Below are 20,197 nucleotides of genomic sequence, written 5' to 3'. Positions count from 1 at the left end.
TCTGGTGGTTTTAAAACGCCGGCTTTCTGATAGTGGTGAGCACTGGTACTGCATCCATTTTTGACATTAAGAAAATGAATTCCCCACAGTTCTGGGTTGCTTTTGGCAATCAGCATTGCCATTCCCAATGGTTTCAGGCTACTGTGTGTGTAGCCCAATGGTGGTTTTAGGCAGTGCCCTCCTGTGCTCACAACATAGGCAAAAATGGGTGGCAGCCTATTCTTCATGTTTTCCCTGTGCACTCTCTGGGGAGTTCTGACCATCATGATGTTTTCCATGCCAGTACTGCAGAGTTTATGGTAGGGCTTGGATGCATGGGTAAAAACATCCCACAAGCCCCCCCTCTTGCGATGGCCATTCTAATCTTTCACTGATGGAACTCGTAAGATCTGGGATGTTCGCCGCCTCTTCTTCCAATTCCATAGATGGCACAGTTCAGCATCTTTTCCTCCACCCAGTTGGATCAATCGGTTCTCCTTGCCGGTCCTGATGGGAATATTGGGCGGTACCCCGGGCCCCTCGGGTCTTTACTCCCGGTCCCTGGGCGTCCTCCTTGGCCAGTCCCCAGGTTTTCTTTCTCCTAGGACGACAAAGGAAAGCGGCAATACCTATTCATAGACATTTCTCCCCCACTATTGATATGGTGGGGCGACATATACATTTTATAACCAAATTACATTTTGCAGTCTAATTTTAAAAAACAAGACATAATCAGGAGACATTGTACCAAGACCCAGAATATTTTGAGACTACATGTGGGATATTTTAGGATGGGAACTGAATTAATCTGGAGCTGTCCCCTCTGGTATTGCAGAGGACTCCTCCAGTTGCTGCAGCGTGTGCCTGGGATGGCAACACTTTAGCTGATTTATATGTACCCACTTGTCCTCCCCTTCCGCCAGACTACCTTTGGGGATGCGGATCTTGTACGCTACAGGGGAGATCTTGTCTATAATTTCAAACGGTCCCTTCCATGTAGGCGAAGATTTTCGCTGTTTGGCCTGGTTCCTTTGGAAATTGTATAGATAGACCCGGTCCCCCACAGTATATTCCTTCCTGGTGGTCTTCACATCGTAGTGGGTTCTCATGCTATCAGCTGATCTTTCTAGATTGCGCTGAGCATAGGCAAAAGCATGTTGGAGGTGTTTCCTTAAATTCTCCACATACTCATGAGTTGTGGAGGCATTTATCAACGTTTGCGCTTGGGTTCTGTGGAGCAAATGCTGGGGAAGCACCATCTTGCGTCCAGTCATCAACTCAAATGGTGACATTTTAGTTGCAGATGAAGGGGTAGATCTGATGGCCATTAGGACCAGAGGTAGTCGGATATCCCAACTTGGCCCAGAATCTGCCACAAACTTTTTAAAGATGCTCACAATGGTTCGGTTGTATCTCTCCACTGCTCCAGAAGAAGCTGGCCTGTAAGCAATATGTAGCTTCCTTTTGACCCTCAGTATCTCCCACATCTTTGTCATTACTTCACTGGTGAAGTGGCTACCCCTGTCTGACTCAATCCTTTGAGGTAGACCAAAACGGGAAAAGATGTGGTTAATCATCAGGGCAGCTGCTGTTTCTGCCTTGCAATTTGGGGGTGGGAGACATTCCACCCACTTGGTAAACAAGCATGTAACGGTCAACATGTACTTGTTTCCTCTAGACGAGCGAATTACAGGGCCTACAAAGTTGATTTGCAAATCTGACCATGGCAGTGTCATCCCCCTCTTTTGGAGAGGCGCACAGGGTGTGTGAGGGATGATGGCTGAAACTGTGCACACACAAGACACCCCTTCAAGTATTGGTCGAGGTCCTGCCCCATGTGTGGCCAGTATGCAACCTCTCTTAAGATTTCCAGTGTTGTGTGAAACCCCCTATGACCGGCGGTGGCCGCATCATGGGCGTGACTTAACATCAGGCTTCGGAATGAGGTAGCAACCACCCACTGATCATGGCCAGCTTGGGATTTCCTTACCAACAAACCGTCTTGGATTCGGAACATCTTTGGACATTTCATCAACACTCTTAGGTCCTCTTTCCCAATGTAATAGGTATCCATCAGGGGAAAGTTCTCCGGGTCCTCAATGTGTTGGTAAAACTTACCAATTATTGGATCCCCCTTCTGAGCTGTAATCAAATCAGCATCAGGGGTCTCCTTACTCCATTGTGCAGTTGAAAGCTCATTGTGAGCAGTTGTCTGGGACCTAGTGATGGCAGTGACCTGGATTTCCCCCAACAGGGACTCTATTTATATTAGATCCCCTTGGATGGCCCCGGATTTGGCCAACTGATCACCTAAGTAATTTCCAGTTTTGTCTGGTCCCTCTACTTTGGAATGACCCTTGATCTTTTTCCAGTAGATGGTCACCCTATTCGATGTGACCAGATCATCAATATTTTGGATTAACTTCCCACGTTTCAAGGGTTTGTTATTAGCACATAACATGCCTCTGGTTTTCCAATTAACCAGGTGCTCCACGAACCCGTTCCGTACATAATCCGAATCTGTGATTATGACCAGTTCGTGGAGTTGATGTTGGACAGCAGTGAGGATGGCCTGATGCACAGCCATCAATTCTGCCACCCGACTACTTCGGGGACCAATTTTGTATCCAGCGGAGGGTTCAGGGGACTCATTCACCCATGCATTCCCTACGCCGGCCACCAGTTCTTTCTCCCCATTGTTGTCAACATGGTAAGAGCATCCATCCATATAGACAATGGGCATTCCCTCACACTTGTCTTCTTCAAAGACTGTGTGGGGGGAATTAAGGTATGCTTCCATGTTGTCCTTGATTTTTAGACTTTCGTCCTCGAGAAAGTTTTCTCTGGCACAAACATGCAAGTCAGCCAGACCTTGCGCGAGGGGACTCTTCTTGTTTTGGCGATATCTGTCCTCCACAGGAAAGCCTTGCATTGACAGAATCCAGGAAGTAGTTCGGGAATTACTCACATTTCCGGCCCGGATTCTGTCACTTTGGAGATATTGCAGAGGCTGGTGTGAAGTCTCCACTATGATGTGTTCCCCCTGGATAAACGGGCGGTAATTCTTCAATGCCCACACCGTTGCCATGAGTGCCTTTATCACAATCGTTGAATTTTTCCTCCACAGAGGATAAAGTTTTGCTCGCATAGGAGATTACTTTATTGACCTTGTTATGCTTTTGGTATAATACTGCCGTCAAGCACGTATTAGAGAACCCTGTCTCCAGGAAGAACTCCTTGTTTCTGACAGGGTAAGCTAGGCAAGGCGCTTGTGAGAGGCTTCTCTTGAGTTGTATTACTGCCTCGGATTGTTCTGGACCCCATTCCCACTTGACCACCCCCCTTCAAGAGATGAATCAGGGGTCTAGTGATCTCTGCGTAGCCTTCAATGAACTTTCTGCTGTAATTAGTCAGTCCAAGGAAGCTCCTTAGTTCCCGCAGAGTAGTGGGGTCCTTCAGTTTCTGAAGTGCTTCCACTTTCTTTTCTTGGGGACAGAGACCCTGAGGAGTAATCTCATGCCCTAAGAAATTAACACGGGTTCTACACCACTGTGCTTTCTGGAAGGAACGTTTTGCTCCGGCGGCCCTCAACTGTGTCAGAACATAACGGATCTCCACTATGTGTTCTTCCACAGATGAACTTTTGATGAGGACATCATCTACATAAGCCAGGTTACCCCTCGCACCCAGGTCGGGCATGGCCTTATGTAGGAAAATGTTGAATTAATTGCCGGAGTTGAGGTATCCGAAGGGAGTCCGGGTCCATGTGTACTGCTGGCCCCCAAAGGTAAAAGCCAGTTTGTATTGGTCCTCCCTACTGACAGGCACGGTCCAGTATCCATTGGTCAGGTCTATTGCAGTGAATACATGTGACCCCTGGATCTGGGCCAGCCCTTGGTCAATGTAGGGCAGAGGCCATCGGGAAGTATGGACCCGTTTGTTGAGCTCCCTAAGGTCGGCGCAGAGTCTCCACTGGCCGTTTGGTTTCAATATTCCCAGCACCGGATTATTGAAGGTGCTGTGGACTGGACAAATTATCCCCCGGGACTCAAGGTTCTTAATTATTTCAGTAAGGGACTCCATTGATGCGAGAGGCAAGCGATATTGCTTCACAAACACTGGAGTCATTCCCGGGTCCGTGGGAATTGTTGTTGAGTGGATGTCGGTGCGACCACAGTCATATGAGTCTACCGCAAAGAGATCTTGGAAATCCAAGAAAACTTGTTCCAACTTTTGCTTCTGTTCCAGAGTCACACAGGCATCAGCTAGGTTGACTCTCTCTTCAACCATCTGCCTGAAGCCTGGAAAGACTTCTGGTTTGGCTATCTCAGCGGCCTCCTCCAGCTGGGTGGAGAAGTCCCTGGTCAGAGTGCTGATTTGGACTGGAGGCTTCAGGTGGGAAAGGCAGCCCTCATGGACCTGGAAAATCACCTCATCCCTCCTGAAGTCACAAGTCACATCTTCCTTACCATAAGGGCAAGAAGTGTACACCAGGAAGTTCCCCCCATGCCGGGTGAAAATCCTGTCTGGTGTTGTATTGTCATCACTGTCACTGTCAAAACAGTCCTTGGGGATTGGTCCTAACAGTCCATTTCCTAGATCAATGGAAAAATGTCGGTCATCAACCACCATTCCAATAATGGTGCCTGCGGCTCGAGTAATACTCTTTAAGTCGCTGTTATCCACCTCTATTGGAGTGGTGTCATGTTCTATGTTGACTAATGGAGTTGGGTTTACCCCCAAACCTTGCTGTAGGAGAGAAGCATTTAGATGTATGTAAGCATCAGGGTTTTTCAATTTTTGTCCTCTTTTAACTTTCACTTCCAGGGAGAATTGTCGGGTCCTTTCTGGGATGGTGACTTCCTCTTTAATCTGAATTTCAACTGCATAAGGTAGCAATTGAGCTGACCTAAATGCTTTTTCTGGATCATCAAAGCCCATGGGATTATCCGCTAATCGGGACCAATCTTTGAAGTTTATTAGGTCCAAACTAATGGCAAAGCGATTGAGAATGTCACTGCCTAAGTAAAAGGCGGCAGTGCCGTCTCGCACGACCCAACAATTATGGACTATGCTCTTGTTGCCAATGGAGATTTTGAGCATACACCTGCTTGGCAGGAGATGTTTGGAATTAGGTGCTTTTAGGTCCATTTCCCATTTGTCTATCAGTTTGAATGTGAGAATGGCTGGATCTTTTGGGAGTTGGCGGAACATGGCTTCGCTAATGAAGCTCTTACCGTTGTTCACACACACTCGAGCGAGAACAGAGTCCTTCCCATCATTTAACTGAACAGGGATGAACAACTGCTCTCCAATTTGCTGAATATCAGCCAGGCTCTGAGCTGATTTCACATCTTTCTGGACTATAGTGGATTGGTAAAGAATTTCAGAGTGTTTCCTTCCAGTTTGGAATACCACCTTAAACTGGAAGGAAGGTTGATTTTCAGAAATAGAGAGGACCCCCCATCACCAGTCTGTTGTCCTACTGCTATTACTGTCACATCTGGAATTTGGTTGTTCTGGAAGTGAAATTCTACTTGGTCAGATTTTTGTTCAACCATGTGGCACGTGCCGTTTAAACTAACATGGTTGACACTCTGTTTTAATTTTATTGGTCGGCTAGTCTGTGTCCAGAGGACCTTGTTTACACAATCTATTAGGGGTGACAACCTTCTCAGGAGGTCGTTCCCTAGTAAACAAGGGGTGCCCTCTGGAGTCACTACTATGTCCGGGTGTTTCACCTTGTCGCCCAATTTTAATGTCCAAGTCTGCAGTCCCTTTGACGGGAATTTCCTTCCCGTCAACGTTCTGCAGTTGTCCAGGAAGAGAGGTGAGAGGAATACGGTAATTCTCCCCCCTTCCTGCATTTAGTTAATCAAAGGCCCTTTTGGACAGAAGGGTAGCTTGGAATCCAGTGTCCACCAGTGCCAAAATTGTACCCTGCCCCTGTACTTGTACCGGGGCATAATATCTTCCCTCCTTCTCCTCAAGGGGGCACAGATAATGCACATTTTTGGACAACTGGTGGGCTAACTTTCTGGTTTTGGACATTGCTAGCGAAGAGATTTGGGCAGAATTCTGTGAAGAGCCTGGGGAATCTAAAAGAAAAAGTTGGCAACTGGAAATCAGAGCCATTGGGGATTCCCCTGGTTCCGGTTCTGGGCCGCCCCTCCCCCCTTTTTGGAGGCGGTCACCAGGATGGGTTTGAACCAAAGGGTTTCGGTATTGTGGGTTCTGGGATGAGATGATGGGCGGCGGTAGCTCAGTCTCCATATCTCCCCAGTCTCGATTGGAATCCCTTGGGACCCATTTTTCCTTGGCAGGAGTTCCCCCATCTCTGAAGGAGAAGATCCTTTTCCCAGGATCTTCTGAGGATCCCTCTCCCTCAAATTGGAAGACCTGTACCTCCTCCACAAAGTGGGTCTGTTTGGGTCCTTTGTTTCTCCTACCCCCCCTCTGCTCCTTGGGAGGCAGGCTTTCAGGGGCAGGAGATTTTGTTTCCGGTTCCTGGTTTTCCAGGGGCTGTTTACAAGTTGGGAAGGAAGTTTCCTCCAAGGCTTTACACCCCCCTTCCCCTTGTGCCTCCTCCCTGGGAACCGGTGGGTTATCGGGGTGCTGCCCCCGTCATTGTTTGGAGCACTAGGTCCAGAGTTTGGGGCATTCTGCGGTGGCATGCTCATCTGAGGGTTCTGTTGAGCCCTCAGTATGTGACCCAGATCTCGTGCCATATTTTGGACCTGGCGCTCAAGTTGTGAAACCCGCTCAGGCTGATACGGGGCTCTATTTTCTCCCCTGGGCTGATCCCGGGAAGGGTAGCTATCCCTTCTCTGGTAGTACCCCTGGTTGGGAAGATTTTGGTGCCCCTCCACCCTTGGCCTCCCCTCTCCCAGATTAGGTTGTCTGGGCTCAGGGAATTGGGGAAAGAAGGATGGATGATTTTGGGGCTGGAAATTGGGCGGATACCTGGGGAAAAAGTTCTGCCCAGGATTTGGAGAATTTCTGCCCTCCTGTGGGAAGTTCCCTGGGTTAGGTGCTTGGCTGGATCCCCCCCCTTGGGCTGGAGGAGTCCACACATAACCGGGGACTGACATAATCAGGGGAGTGAGTGACCCCATTTGTGGGACTACCTCCTTGGCTCCCTGTCTGTGACTGGCCCGAGGGCCTTCTGGGCTTGGCATTATTAGGTGCAGGTAGGTTTTTAGGCCCCCCCCATCTCCAAATCCAAATCGGGGGTGACCTTTACCTCTGCCACCTTGGCAGCAGCGGGGGTGCTGTTGGTTTTGGGGGTTTTCTGTGCATTATTTTATTTTCGATGGGCTTCTGCACCTCATAGATCCAGGTAGCCTGTTCAATGACCCAGTCTAAAGATCTTTTCTCATGAAAATCTCTCATGAGCTGGGTCATTATGTATTTGGGTAAGGCATGGAAAAACGTATTGATAAATTCTCTGCTATCCGTGCGCACCCTTCTGGTGGTCTGCGCAAAAGCACGCTTTAATTCTTGCACAAACTCTTGTGGGGCCTGATCCTCCCCACATTGCAAATTGTAGGCTGCCTTGCGAGCCTCTTGAGGATTTCTATGAACAGAAAAATGTTTCAAGTTGGCCGCCCTATATGCGGACCATCTTGAATGGTTTTGGTCCTCCAGCCCTGCAAAGAAACTGGAGTATTCTGGGGAGAATGTCCATTTGACGTACTGGATGCAGCTACTGCTGTCCTTCAAATGGAAAGTCTCCATCATTTGCTCATAGAGCTCCAAGTGTTCCCAAACAGAATACTTGGCGTTCTTATGATAAGGCGTGATGACACTCCTTATTGCCTTTATTTATTTCAATGGGTCCTTAAGCAAGGCCCTTTTTGCCTTTTTGGTTCGGGTAACCCTGGTCCATTCATCCTCTGACTCAGAAGCACTGCTCCCAGAGGTGCCCTTCTGATCTTCCATGTTTTCCCGGATTCTGCGAGACTGGGAATGGCTGGCAGAATGGGGGACCTGGTCTCCTGTGTCCTGTAATGCTCAGAGGAGTCTTCAGATCCCTCCTTGCTGCCAGGATTTGATGGGTACCCCTCCCCCCCACTGACCTAACTGGGCAGAGGTTTTCAGGATGCCCTTAATGGGCCTACTCTCTTGGGGTCCCCCACTAAATTGCACTGTGCTTGGGTGCCCATACCCGGATGCCCGCCCATCCATTCCTGGGAGGTACTGGCCTATGAGCCCCATACTTCTAGCTGGATAATAATCTGCCATCCCTGTGGCCCTGGGCTCATGTGCGCGAGGGGACATGGGGGTGGCAGAGTGCAGGGACTGGGAGAGATGAAGGCCTCTGGTACTAGGGCTCCTGAGGTTATGCTCAGGGGTTTCTCTTTCCCAGCGAACCTCATCTCTATCCGCCCCTGCTCCCTGTTGCAATGCAAGAGCCTGCGCTTTCAGTTCCTCAGTTAAGGCCTTACTAGACTCTATCAGTCTCTCCTGCATCGCTACCTGTTGCTGGAGCCTATCATTGTGCTGGCAGAGAGCCTCATTCTCTCTCTGTGCCTCCTGATTGGTCCTGGAGTACTGGGACAGTCTTTGCTGCAGGAGGGTTACCTCCTGAGCTGTGTCCCTATTGGCCTGCTCCTTTCTTGCCAGAGCATCCTCCACCCTCCTGGTGTGCTCTAACAAGTTCTGGTGTTCTTTTTGGAGGTCACCCAGTCCCTGGAGGGCCAGGTGATTTTCTTCCATTTTCCTTTTAAAGTGGCAGACTTCCTGGCCTAAGGTATCCCTTTCCTGACTAAGACCCTGCATCTGTGCCGCCAGGTTGTCCCTTTGCCTTTGGAAGGCACCAGCTTTCTGGCGCTCCTGGTCAAACTCTGCCTGGGTATCCAGGTCTTTCAAAATCAGTTTATTGCTCTCTGCCTTCTCCCTATCTAGGCGGCTTTGCAGGGTGACTACCTGCTCAGCACATGCCCTATTGAAGTCTAACTGTTGCTCCAGCTTTGTCTGGCTCTGCAGTAGGGAGTCCAAACCTTCTTGGTACTCCTTCTGTAAGGCCAGAAATCTGGTATCCTGGTCAGCCTTTTCCTGTTGCAGCACATCCATATCCTCCTTTATTTTAGTAATGTACTGTCTGCTGTCCTTTTCTGACTCCTGGCTCCTGAGCAGCCTCTGCTCAGAAGAGTCCAGATCAGATTGGGCCTTCTCTAACACCATCTGTTGCCTATTTGCCAGATCTTGGCCTTCAGCACATTTGTCCTGCATGGCTCCCATATATAGGTACAAATATGCTGGCAATCTTATTCTGTTCATCTTTGGCTTTAGGGGCCATATATAGTTCACTCAGGGCCACATGTAGGGGACCCTGATCTCCCCATATATCTGACCCTGTTTCAGTGACCTGTTGTGCGATTGCCTGCAACCAGACCGTTTGGTCCTGATGAGTCCACTCACCTCTCACAAATAGCTTATGTAAGAAGTGCTTCTCTGGCTATTTTGATGTCTACCAGTGTCGTCATTCTGGAATTTGAGTTCCTTCCTGACTTACAGAAGTTTGTATTTTATTTTTGCAAAACAGATCGTTTCCTTAGAGCGTTCCTTTGAGGAGTGCTTTACAGCGTAACACAGAGTGGTGATCCGACCGATGTATGTCTCCTGTCAGTTAGCACACTGTATTAAGCTGCACAAATGGTAAATATAACCCAGAAAATCCCGGACGAGCCCCCACTCTGTAAGTGACTCCAATCAAGCAATCCCACTAAGTCAGTGCCTTGTCTGGGATGCCCAAGGGAAGCCCTTATTTATATATTTTTATGGCAAGTTATAATCTGGATGATGAACCCTTGTATAACACCCCTCTCTTAGAATCCCCCTTGACCCCACTGAGCCAAGAAGTAGGCTTGTTTTGCAAACTTAAAAGGTTTATTTTAAAAATTAAACAATATATATATATATCACACTCTTATAAGAAATTAATAATTGATATCACACTTATGAATATAATGTTGATCAACAATGGGTAACCTAACACTAGCACACGTCTTTACAATCAATGAGGAGTTGGTATAGGATGGATAAGGCAGCGAAAATACTTTTATGGTTTCAAGGGAAAAGCAATGAGGAATGAAATGCAATACAGAAATAACTTGATATGATTTTAGCAAAAGATAATATAATCACTTTTTCTCTGGCAATTCACCCCCCCCCCCCTATGCAATGTAAGAAATGGAAGGAGGAGCACACAGTTCTCAGGAATGCAATCAAATACAATACGAAATTCAGTTCCCCCCCCAGCAAGCTTAGAGGAAAACAGGTAGAAGTTTTAAAACACAGGCCCAAATGCTTTGAATTTGATGACAATGAAGTGAGAAATGTGCCAACAATGCTTTTAATTCGCTCTAGAGGTTCAGGGTAGGTGAGAGATGCTTGTTGGTATTAGTTCAGGCTCACTTTAGCAATGCTCTATGAGTTATTACCAGGTTGCAAACGGATTTTAACAAAGGAAAGAATGGAGCTGCTATTTTGACAAGTGGAGAAATTGCGCCAAATCGCGGTAAATTTCGCGAGTGCGTAAATCGCGATTGCGGAAAAAGTATAGGGAGTAGGAAGTCGGTTCTAGGTTCGTTGGAAAGCTTAGAATCCCAGCTTTAAAATAAAAGTTCAATTTCGCTCCTAGCACAAACGGTTCTGGAGATACGGATTTTGTGAAAGTAGTTTTTCGGATTTGAAATTTTACAGCTCAGAGTGACAGATGACAGTTTTCAGTTTTAAAGATGACAGAATGACACGATTCTAGGAGGCAGTTCTAATAGGCTAAAATAGTTTGGATTAGATTATTTTAAACTAAGAGATTGGTTTTGGCACAGTGAGTACTCACACTATATTTTTGAAATAAGCCGTCAAGGTCTGGTCAGGTTGGACGGGACTTCTGGCGGTTCTGCTCACAGCGGTCTGGTCTCTGGTTCTGCTCTCAGCACTGCACAGTTCTGGTCTCTCTGGATCTCTGGAGGTTGATGGATTTGAAGTCTGGTGTCTCCCGGCAAAGCGTCCCGCAAGAAAGTGGAAAGTGAATCCCCTACCTGGGTTTCAGTGGCCCTTTTTATGTGTTTTGAAAATGGGTGTGTGCCTGGGCCTAGCTAAGCCTGCCCCTCTCTACTTGTCATTGGCCCAATTCTCCCCTCTCCCATGATTGGGGGAAAGAAATGGATTGTCATCATGATGAGGTCTGTTTATGGGTCAGAGGATCCTCCCCTGGTCAATTTGCCCACAAATCTATATTTGATTCAAATACATATTTCCCTGATACACAATTTGTTGAAATTACATGTACACATTATATATTCCTTATGGTCCATGCTTGTCCGCCTCTGATCTTCCTGGGGGCTTTCATTCAAAAATGTTTTGGTCAGTTTACCAATATCGGACATTTACCAAAAATTACACAAATGTGCGCAAGGAGTATGGACATTAATTGATGAAGTGTCAGATTTTTAACATGCAGACATTTGGAGTAAGACCCTATTTTCCGCTAGCAACCCCCCAGAATACACCACAGGGTCCTAACACCTCTTAAAACGTGCACAGAAAAATCACAAGAATAATTATAGTACTTATATAATTCTGACAAGTCCGTACTATGAATTATCCATCTTTTTTTTTAAATTATGCTCTGGCCCAGATGGGTGTGGTTTAGGTTCCAAAGCACATGGGGGAAGCTTCTGTCTGTCCCCGCTTCCAGCTCAGGTGGCTCCCAGAGGCACTTCTCCTCCCACTTCTCCCAAGAGGAAGCTATTTTACGGGCCCCCCCAAAATAACATTTGCCTGAGCCCAGGACAGTGCTTTGTTCAACCTCCTGCAGGTGCCCCTCCCCTAATCTAATCAGAGAGGTGTCATCTCCTTTTGGTTCGGAAGCAGGATGCAGCTAGGCCTGGGAAGAGTGGCTGAGCAGGTTTCTCCTGTCGGGGGTAGTTGTCAGGCAGAATTCAGCTAAATGTCACTTTAGTTCCCAGTTTAAATCAAACTTACAATTTTTACATATACATTAATTACTTCCTTCAGGTCATTTCAAAATATAGTTTTACATTGTATCCACCTCTTAGCAAGTCTTTCCTTGGCCTGGTTTCGGTTCATTTGTTCAGTTTTACACAAAAGTCTGGTGGTTTTAAAACGCCAGCTTTCTGATAGTGGTGAGCACCGGTACTGCATTCATTTTTGACATTAAGAAAATGAATTCCCCACAGTTCTAGGTTGCTTTTGGCAATCAGCATTGCCATTCCCAATGGTTTCAGGCTACTGTGTGTGTAGCCCAATGGTGGTTTTAGGCAGTGCCCTCCTGTGCTCACAACATAGGCAAAAATGGGTGGCAGCCTATTCTTCGTGTTTTCCCTGTGCACTCTCTGGGGAGTTCTGGCCATCATGATGTTTTCCATGCCAGTACTGCACAGTTTTATGGTAGGGCTTGGATGCATGGGTAAAAACATCCCACACCTGGGAGGAAACAGGAGAGGTGGCGACTGTAGCAGGATTGGCCAGCTCCTTGCGGATTTTAAAGAGTTCAGGCTCTTTGCTGGTAGCAGGTCAGGCTGTATACTGAAACGTCCTTGTAATTTTGCAAGGTAAGGGCATTTATGTTCACTTGTCTTGGGAATGCGAAGAGTGTAAACCCATTTCAAACAATGTAATACATCATATGGAAAGGGTTACACGCTATAAATTACCCACGAGCATGCTCGGTTACCTCCCAGAAAATAAACTTTTAACAACCCCAATAGAAACGTGAACTCAACACATTTAAGACACTGGAATTCAACGAACATACAGAGTTTAGACAACTGGATTCAGGATATAACCATGGGCTGTGCAAAGGTCAAGATCTCCAACTTTTACAGAAAGATACATGGGAATCAGGGGAATGTTTACGTTTTGTTTAATATATTTGGCTATTTTATTTTATCCCCTTCAGTGAATAGTGTTCTTCCCCTTCCTATATACACTTTATGAATAGCTTGTTGAACTTTTAGTGGACGAGTGAGAAATTATTGCTAAATACCTATGATTTGAAAGATCGCTATAACGCTGTTTGAATTGCTGTCATTAAAATGTGGATGAAAAATGTTTACAATCCAAACCATGTTCTGCCAGAGCTAGAAAAGCCACGCACATTCCAGGGGTTACAACACTACAGAAAACATTCCTCAGGGCATGATTAATAAAGGATTTATCCGAGCCATATGATTCATCTGTGGTACATGCCCTCACAATAACAGCATCACTGCTCATAGGGAAGGTAACTGCACTAATATCCACTTACACAGACGTCAGTAATATTTGTGGTTCCAGTCATAATCACAGAGTCTTCTTAGAGCTCAGCTTTCTGCTGCGGTCACCAGCGATAGGCTAGGGCAAGCAAACACTCGATGTGTCAGAGGTAACAACGATTCTATTTCGACACTCGTTGAAAACACCACCGTTTATTAACCAATATGGCGATACTGCTCCGATTTCTTTTACTTTCGCAAAAATACCCGCCTTTCGCTGTTCTGCTTTGGAAAGGAGACCATCTTAAGGAGGGGTAACGTAAACAATGTTGAATTACATTTTCTGCAACACTTCATCATAAATCGTCCCTTTTCAACGGGGGATAAAGGTGGACTGGCATTTTTGCAAAGCACTAAGTGTGTTAAATCCGACTCTCCTTTGCAACAAGACAAAAACGACCTTGTGAGCTGTCCAATTTAGAGAGGGAGGCCTCAACGGATACAGAATCGGAGCTAATTTACGTTTACAATTGCAAAAATCAAATGGCCAGGTCGACAGGAGCTGCGCGACCGAACTTTGATGAAAATGAAAACACCCGAAGCCTAACAAAATATCGAAGAAAGTTTCCAAAGAAAGATTCGTGCATGGACATGTCTGAATCACAAAGCCACCAATTCCCCTGAAAATTCCCATCACCCTCGCGTGAAACTTGAAAACTCAGTCACAAATAATGTGCTGTTACTTCCGAGGGCGGGTTCCTTTTCTACCTGGCACTTAGTTACCCTATGAGTTGAGTCTCTGGTGTTGGCCGGAAGTGGGCGGGGCCACGAGCTCGCTCGCACCTAGTAGATTTACCTCCCATCCCCAAGTTCTTGGATCCGGAAGTGGGTGGTGTTGTGGTTTCGGGAGCGCGCAACAGTTTCGAAGTGCTGTTCTCTGATTTGGTAACCGGCCGCGCGTGGTTCCCCGTCTGCGCGCACCTGAGCCTCGCCCCTCTGGATACTTTCGTCGCAGATTGCACCTCAGTGGCGAGGGTTTGACATGGGGGCCCGGCGGAGGCTGCCGGGCGCCTTTTGCCTTCTTGTCCTGCTTTTAATAGGTGAGGCTGGGGTTACGGTACTTTCACACTCGGACTGAAGCTGGGCAGGTGTTTTTTTTTTTTTTTAATGGGGTACATGTCTGGTGCCAGGGACAAAATACACGCACAAACTGGTCCGTGGGGGAGGGCAATGTGAGGGCAGAACGCGGAAAGAACCGTCCTTTGTGCTATGAGGCATTGCAGGTGCCACTGTTGGGGAAAACACAGACAGGAACCACTGGGAGGGACACAGGCAGGCTACAGTGTACCAGTACCTCAACTTCGACGCCCTCCAAGGTAGGCAGGTGTTGCTGAGTGACCACATTGAAGTCAGTGGAAGTTGGTGTACTTTTGAATGTTAGTGAAAGCTTTCCAGGATAGGCGAGCCAATTGAAGCACTTCACATGGGACAGTGGTGTGTGCAGGGTGACCATATGTCCAAGGTGGCGGTGAGCTGAGATGTATGATGGGTACTGCCTAACAATCCCGCCATGCTGAAAGTGAATCGAGGGACACAAACTGCTAACGGTATCACACATTGTTATTGTGGTGTATGTAAGCTGAAGCACGCTAGCCACACATTACGTTCTTGCACCACAAACTGAATGGAACCCTGATTGTTTAGTTTTTTTCTTTCTCTATTTGTAGTTGCTTGCAGAACAGGGCAGTAGATTCCGATCAGAAATGACTTAACATAACCTAACATCTGTAAATGTGTTTAAGTTGTATTTGTATTGCATCCTGTACCTCCATAGTATTTGTATTTGTTTTATTTATAGTGCGCATGTTTAGTGAGCAGTTAGTTACTTGTTACGGCAAATAGATGAAATATACAATTTACATTTTGCCCACTTAATTTACAGCATGTTCAAGGAGAAGTAACATTTGCAGGGGTGTAAACTAATACAGATCAGGCAGATAAATTACAATAAAAACGTTTTTTCTTCAAATATATACATAATGTACATTATAGCAGAAGGAGAATACAGTTGTAACAGGTGACGGGCGCATCTAATCTCAGTGTGGACTGGGCAGGTTAGGAAATAAGGGCTCCAGGCAGCAGTGATGAAGAAACAGTAATTTATTTCATTACAGTGACAGCGGCCTATGAGAGCCGAGTGCCAACATGGCTCTCTCCCTGCAGTCTCTACTGTCTCTCATCCACATTCTTAGAACTTAATGAGCTCATAGTGCAGCTCAATGTTTAACTAGGATCTGGTAATACATTTTTATGAACTTGTTTTAACTTACATCATAACACATCTCATCCCTTATGTGCATACAGCTGTTTACTCCACATAATAATCCTTAAACCAGCCGGGTTTGTTCTTGACTCTATTTGAATGTGTCTCTGCTGCAGACCTTGAATTGTTGTCATCCTTGGAGCACTTATCTATGACACTAGAGTCTCTGATACTGTTATTAGCAAATTCACCATTGTCGTGTTCACCAATGTAATGTTTATCATGTGCATTGTCCTTCATGCATTCTGGACATTTCACAATTCTGGACATTGACCAACACTCCCCCCCCCCCCTTCTACAATTACTACATTGTTTCTTACCGCAGATATTTTCTTGGGACCAATGTATTTGCTTTCAACACATTTGGGAGTGAATTTAGGGTTCTTTATGAGAATACAATCTCCCACTTTCCAGGTATTACTTTTGACACTCTTGTCCTCATCAAATCTTTCTTTGTACACATCCTGTGCTTCTTTGATGAGAGTCATAATTCTCTAGCAATCAATGTTGGAACTCTTGGCTAAGTCCATCCACCCTGGACATAATTTTGTTCCAGGTTGTCTCCCTTTCAATGACATGAACGGAGATACATTTGTAACTGAGTGTGGTGTGGTACAGTAGTTCCATATCATTTCTCTTACTACACCAAACCATCTTAGATTAGAAGCCATGGCCAATTGCAAACCACCCTTTATGAACCTATTAGCTCTCTCAACGAGGCTGTTGGCCCTTGGATGATATAAAGCAGTTCTAGTGTGTTTGATGCAAAATTTCTTCAAGAAAGTTAACATCCTTTCAGAACAGAATTGTACTCCGTTATCAGTGATTAATTCCTTCGGGAAACCCTCCCTGTAAAACACTTCCTCGAAGAATAACACCATCTCTGCAGTGGTTGCCTCACGCAAAGCCTTCCATTCAATCCATTTGAAATGGTAGTCTACTAACACAACAATGTATTTATAACTATTGTCAAGGTTTTGTAATGGTCCCATCAAATCAACTGCAACTTTTTGCCATGGTTCACTCAGTACTTTGACAGGATTTATTGGTACTTCTCTAACCATCTTGGTCTTGTCACTCTTACCACACTCTCTACAACCCCTAACACACTTCTCTGCATTGCTGTCAATCCCGGGCCACCAGAAATATTGCCGCAAATATCTATTTGTTCCTCCCATGCCCAGGTGACCTTGATGTGCTATATTCACTAAATGAGATCTGACTCCACTGGGGGGTATTATCCTATTTCCGTTTACATCCGTCCTCAGACATACTTAACTCGTCCTTCTCACCAAAATATCTGTCAAACTCTTTTCCCACAATATTCTTGTGAGGCTATCCTTCTCTGGTCCAAATCATAACTTGATTCAATATTAAATCCTCCTCACCAGCTCTTATCCACATCTCTTTATCAATGGCATCGTGCTCAATTTCTGCAATGCTCACATCTTGAAATTCAGGTGCTCCCTCCAATTCACCATCACACACAGGTAATCTGGATAAACAATCTGGTACCACATTCTCCCTCCCGGGAATGTAACACACCTTGAAATTATAACCCCAGAGTTCTACCATCCACCTCGAAACTCTTGGAGACCCTTTGGCTCACTCAGAACCGTTCATCAATTGAACCAAAGGCTTGTGATCTGATCTGACAATAAAAGGTCGACCCCATAGAAAGAACTTGAAGTGCGTGACTGCCCAAAATACTGCTAGTGCCTCTCTTTCAATGACCGAGTAATTTTTTTCTGCTCCTCTAAGTGGCCTGGATGCAAATGCAATTGTGTATTCAGTTTTACCTGAGTCAAAACTGCTCCTAAGCCAAGGGTACTAGCATCAACTGAAAGCAACGTTTTCCTGCCAAACATGAATCCACTTAAGGATGGGGCCTTGACTATACAATCTTTGATTTGCAAGAATGCTTCCTGACACTCTTTGGACCATGTGTACTTCACGTTCTTTTTTAGTAACTCCCTCAATGGAGATGAGATGGATGCAAGACATTCACAAATTTATGTTAATATTCCGCTAGTCCCATGAAAGAACGTAGTTGGTCCTTGTCTTGGGGCTGAGGAGTATTACTAATGCTTTCTATGAGTGACTTTTTGGGAGACATACCTTTCGAAACTTTGTGTCCCAGATACTCCACTTCCTCAACACTTATTTTACATTTGCTTCTTTGGACCGTTAACCCAGCCTCTTTCAGTCTGCATAGTACTGCCCTAAGTACTCTGTCATGCTCATGCTCATTACTTGCAAAAATCAGAATGTCATCTTGAAACACCTTAACATTTTCCAACCCTTTTAACACTTCCTCCATCACCTTTTAGAACACAGATGCGGCCGAGGCCAACCCAAATGGCATGCGATTGTATTTATTAGTGCCATCAGGTGTGACAAAGGCAGTGAGATGTTGCGATTCTCGGGAAAGGGGAACTTGGTGATAGGCAGCAGAGAGATCAATGACAGAGAACAATTTGGGTTCGCCAAGAGTGGAGAGTGTCTCGGAAATGTTGGGTATGGGATGTCTCTCCACCAGAATATTGCGATTAAGACTGCGCAAATCTACACACACTCTTAATTTACCATTATTTTTGGCCACTAAAACAATGGGGGACACCCACTCTGTGGCCTCAACCGGTTCAATGACACCCTTATCTACTAAGTTATTGAGTTCACTGCGTAGTTGCGCTCTCATGTTTAACGGCACATGTCTCACTTTATGAACAATAGGCTGAGATTCTTTCTTTAGTCTAATATGGTGTTCGAAGTTCTTGAGTCTGCCCAGACCTTCGGTGAAGACCTCTGGGAACTCTCTTGACCACATATCATCAATCTCGGCAATGGTGAAAGGCTCAGTGGCGCTAGCTTGCACCCTGACTCTCAACTTCGTTTGTTCCTCCCAACCTAAAAGGGAGGCTCCCTTTCTTGCAACCAAAATGTCAGCTATGCATTCTCCACCTCTGTATTGCACACTTGTAGTAAACTGTCCCAGCATCTCAATAGGGGATTCCGCATAGCCGCAGGGCCGAATTCTTGGTGGATCCAGCATTGATTCATCTTTTTTTTAGAACATCCTTAAATGTCTCTTTAGAAATGATGGTCCATGGGGAACATGTGTCAACTTTCATGAGTATTTCTTGACCATCAATTACAAAAACATCTGTTGGACCTTTGCTGTCTCCTCCTCCAATGGTCGAAATCTCGAAGACATGTCTGGGGTTGTCTTGCGAGGAGTACACCTCCTGTATGTTGTAAGCTGAGTGAGCACCTTCTTCTTGGTTGTCTCTGGTTTCTAAGAGATTTATTTCTGACCTCTTGCATACATTAGCGAAATGTCCTCTGGTCCTACACTTGACATTCAGCATTCCTTGCTGGGCACGAAGGGTAATTCAGACCATGCTTGACACTGCCACATCTGGTACACTTCGCACCCCATGTTCCTTTCCTGCTTGTATTGACATTATGTTGCTTCCTGTGATCAACTGCGCACACAGCTTGGGTACTCTGTTTGTCAGACTTCAGTTCTTTGACATATTGTGAGGTTTGTTCTATGCTTCTGGCTAGGTCCACTGCTTCATCCAACTTCGTGTGTTTTGCCAACAATTTCTCCTGTATCCTAATATTATTTGTGCACCTCACTAACTGATCTCTAATTAACGAGTCAGATAGATGTTCAAATTCACAGGAGTGGCTTAATGTTCTTAATGAGGCTATGTACGATTCCACGGATTCTGAGGACTCCTGCGTACGCTGAAAGAACTTGTGCCTCTCGAATGTAACATTTTTCTTAGGCTCAAAATGATACTTGAGTTGTTTAATCCCAAGGGCATATTCATCTGTGTCCTCCGCTTCACCAGCTTGCGCACTGCCTAACCCATCAAACACTGCACAGCCTTCCACACCAAGATTGTGAAGTAATAATGCCTTTTTGCGAGTTGAGCTGAATCTCTCTCCTCCCATTGCCACCAGGTAGTTTTCAAACATGTCTTTCCACCTGTCCCACCTAACTTGGGGGCGTCCAGGTTCATTCAAAAATGACATTGGCGGAGGTATTGAAGCTGCCATGTCTTAAGCGGTAAAAAGGTGGTAAAGAGTGGGCTTGCTGGATGCAACCAATACACTCTGGATCAATTCAAGTATGCCCAGTGGATGCACAGACTGAGCAGTGACAGTGCTGTGCTATGCAGACAAAGGGATCAGTCTTGTATGAGTACAATCCCTTGTGTATGATGTCACAATCCTCCTTACATCAGTCTGAATTGGAACATGATGGCTGCTCATCCACAGAATGGATACATGTCATAATGGCTGGCTCCTGAAACTTGCCAGAACTGCAACAGCAACGATAATGTCAATGCTAGGGATCCTTGAGAGTAAACACTGTTGCTTTGAGACAGAGTCAATACAGTAATGGGGAAGGCAAGATTACCCCCCAGGGGACGCGCCTGCTGACCTGTTGTTCCGCTCCTCCTGACCTTCCTGCAGCGTCTGCTGTCGCACGGGAGTGTGGAATAATGCAGGCCGCGCTATGACGAGACTTCAAAGGAGTAGGGAGACACTGCTGAGAGCCATCCTCGTCGCCAATGATGAAATAAGGGCTCCAGGCAGCAGCGATGAAGAAACAGTAATTTATTTCATTACAGCGACAGCAGCCTATGAGAGCCGA

At 45.9% G+C, this 20,197-nt stretch overlaps 1 protein-coding gene across 3 annotated transcripts in view; it reads left to right on the top strand.

The window, feature by feature from the left end:
- Positions 1–14,072: 14,072 nt before the first annotated feature.
- Positions 14,073–20,197, top strand: part of LSR (lipolysis stimulated lipoprotein receptor) — a 624,987-nt gene continuing 618,862 nt past the window's right edge. Inside the window, exon 1 of one of the 3 annotated variants that reach the window (XM_069611646.1) lies at positions 14,073–14,305. In XM_069611646.1, the coding sequence (XP_069467747.1) occupies positions 14,248–14,305 (58 nt within the window). In that variant the 5' untranslated portion in view covers positions 14,073–14,247. The remainder of the gene's footprint in view (positions 14,306–20,197) is intronic. The other 2 variants (XM_069611645.1, XM_069611644.1) reach the window with 2 other exon arrangements.

The sequence above is a fragment of the Ambystoma mexicanum genome, chromosome 8 (assembly GCF_040938575.1).
Source record: "Ambystoma mexicanum isolate Mex_15411 chromosome 8, UKY_AmexF1_1, whole genome shotgun sequence".
NCBI lineage: Eukaryota > Metazoa > Chordata > Amphibia > Caudata > Ambystomatidae > Ambystoma > Ambystoma mexicanum.
Note: the sequence above shows the minus strand (reverse complement) of the source record. Positions and strands in the feature narration are given on the sequence as shown.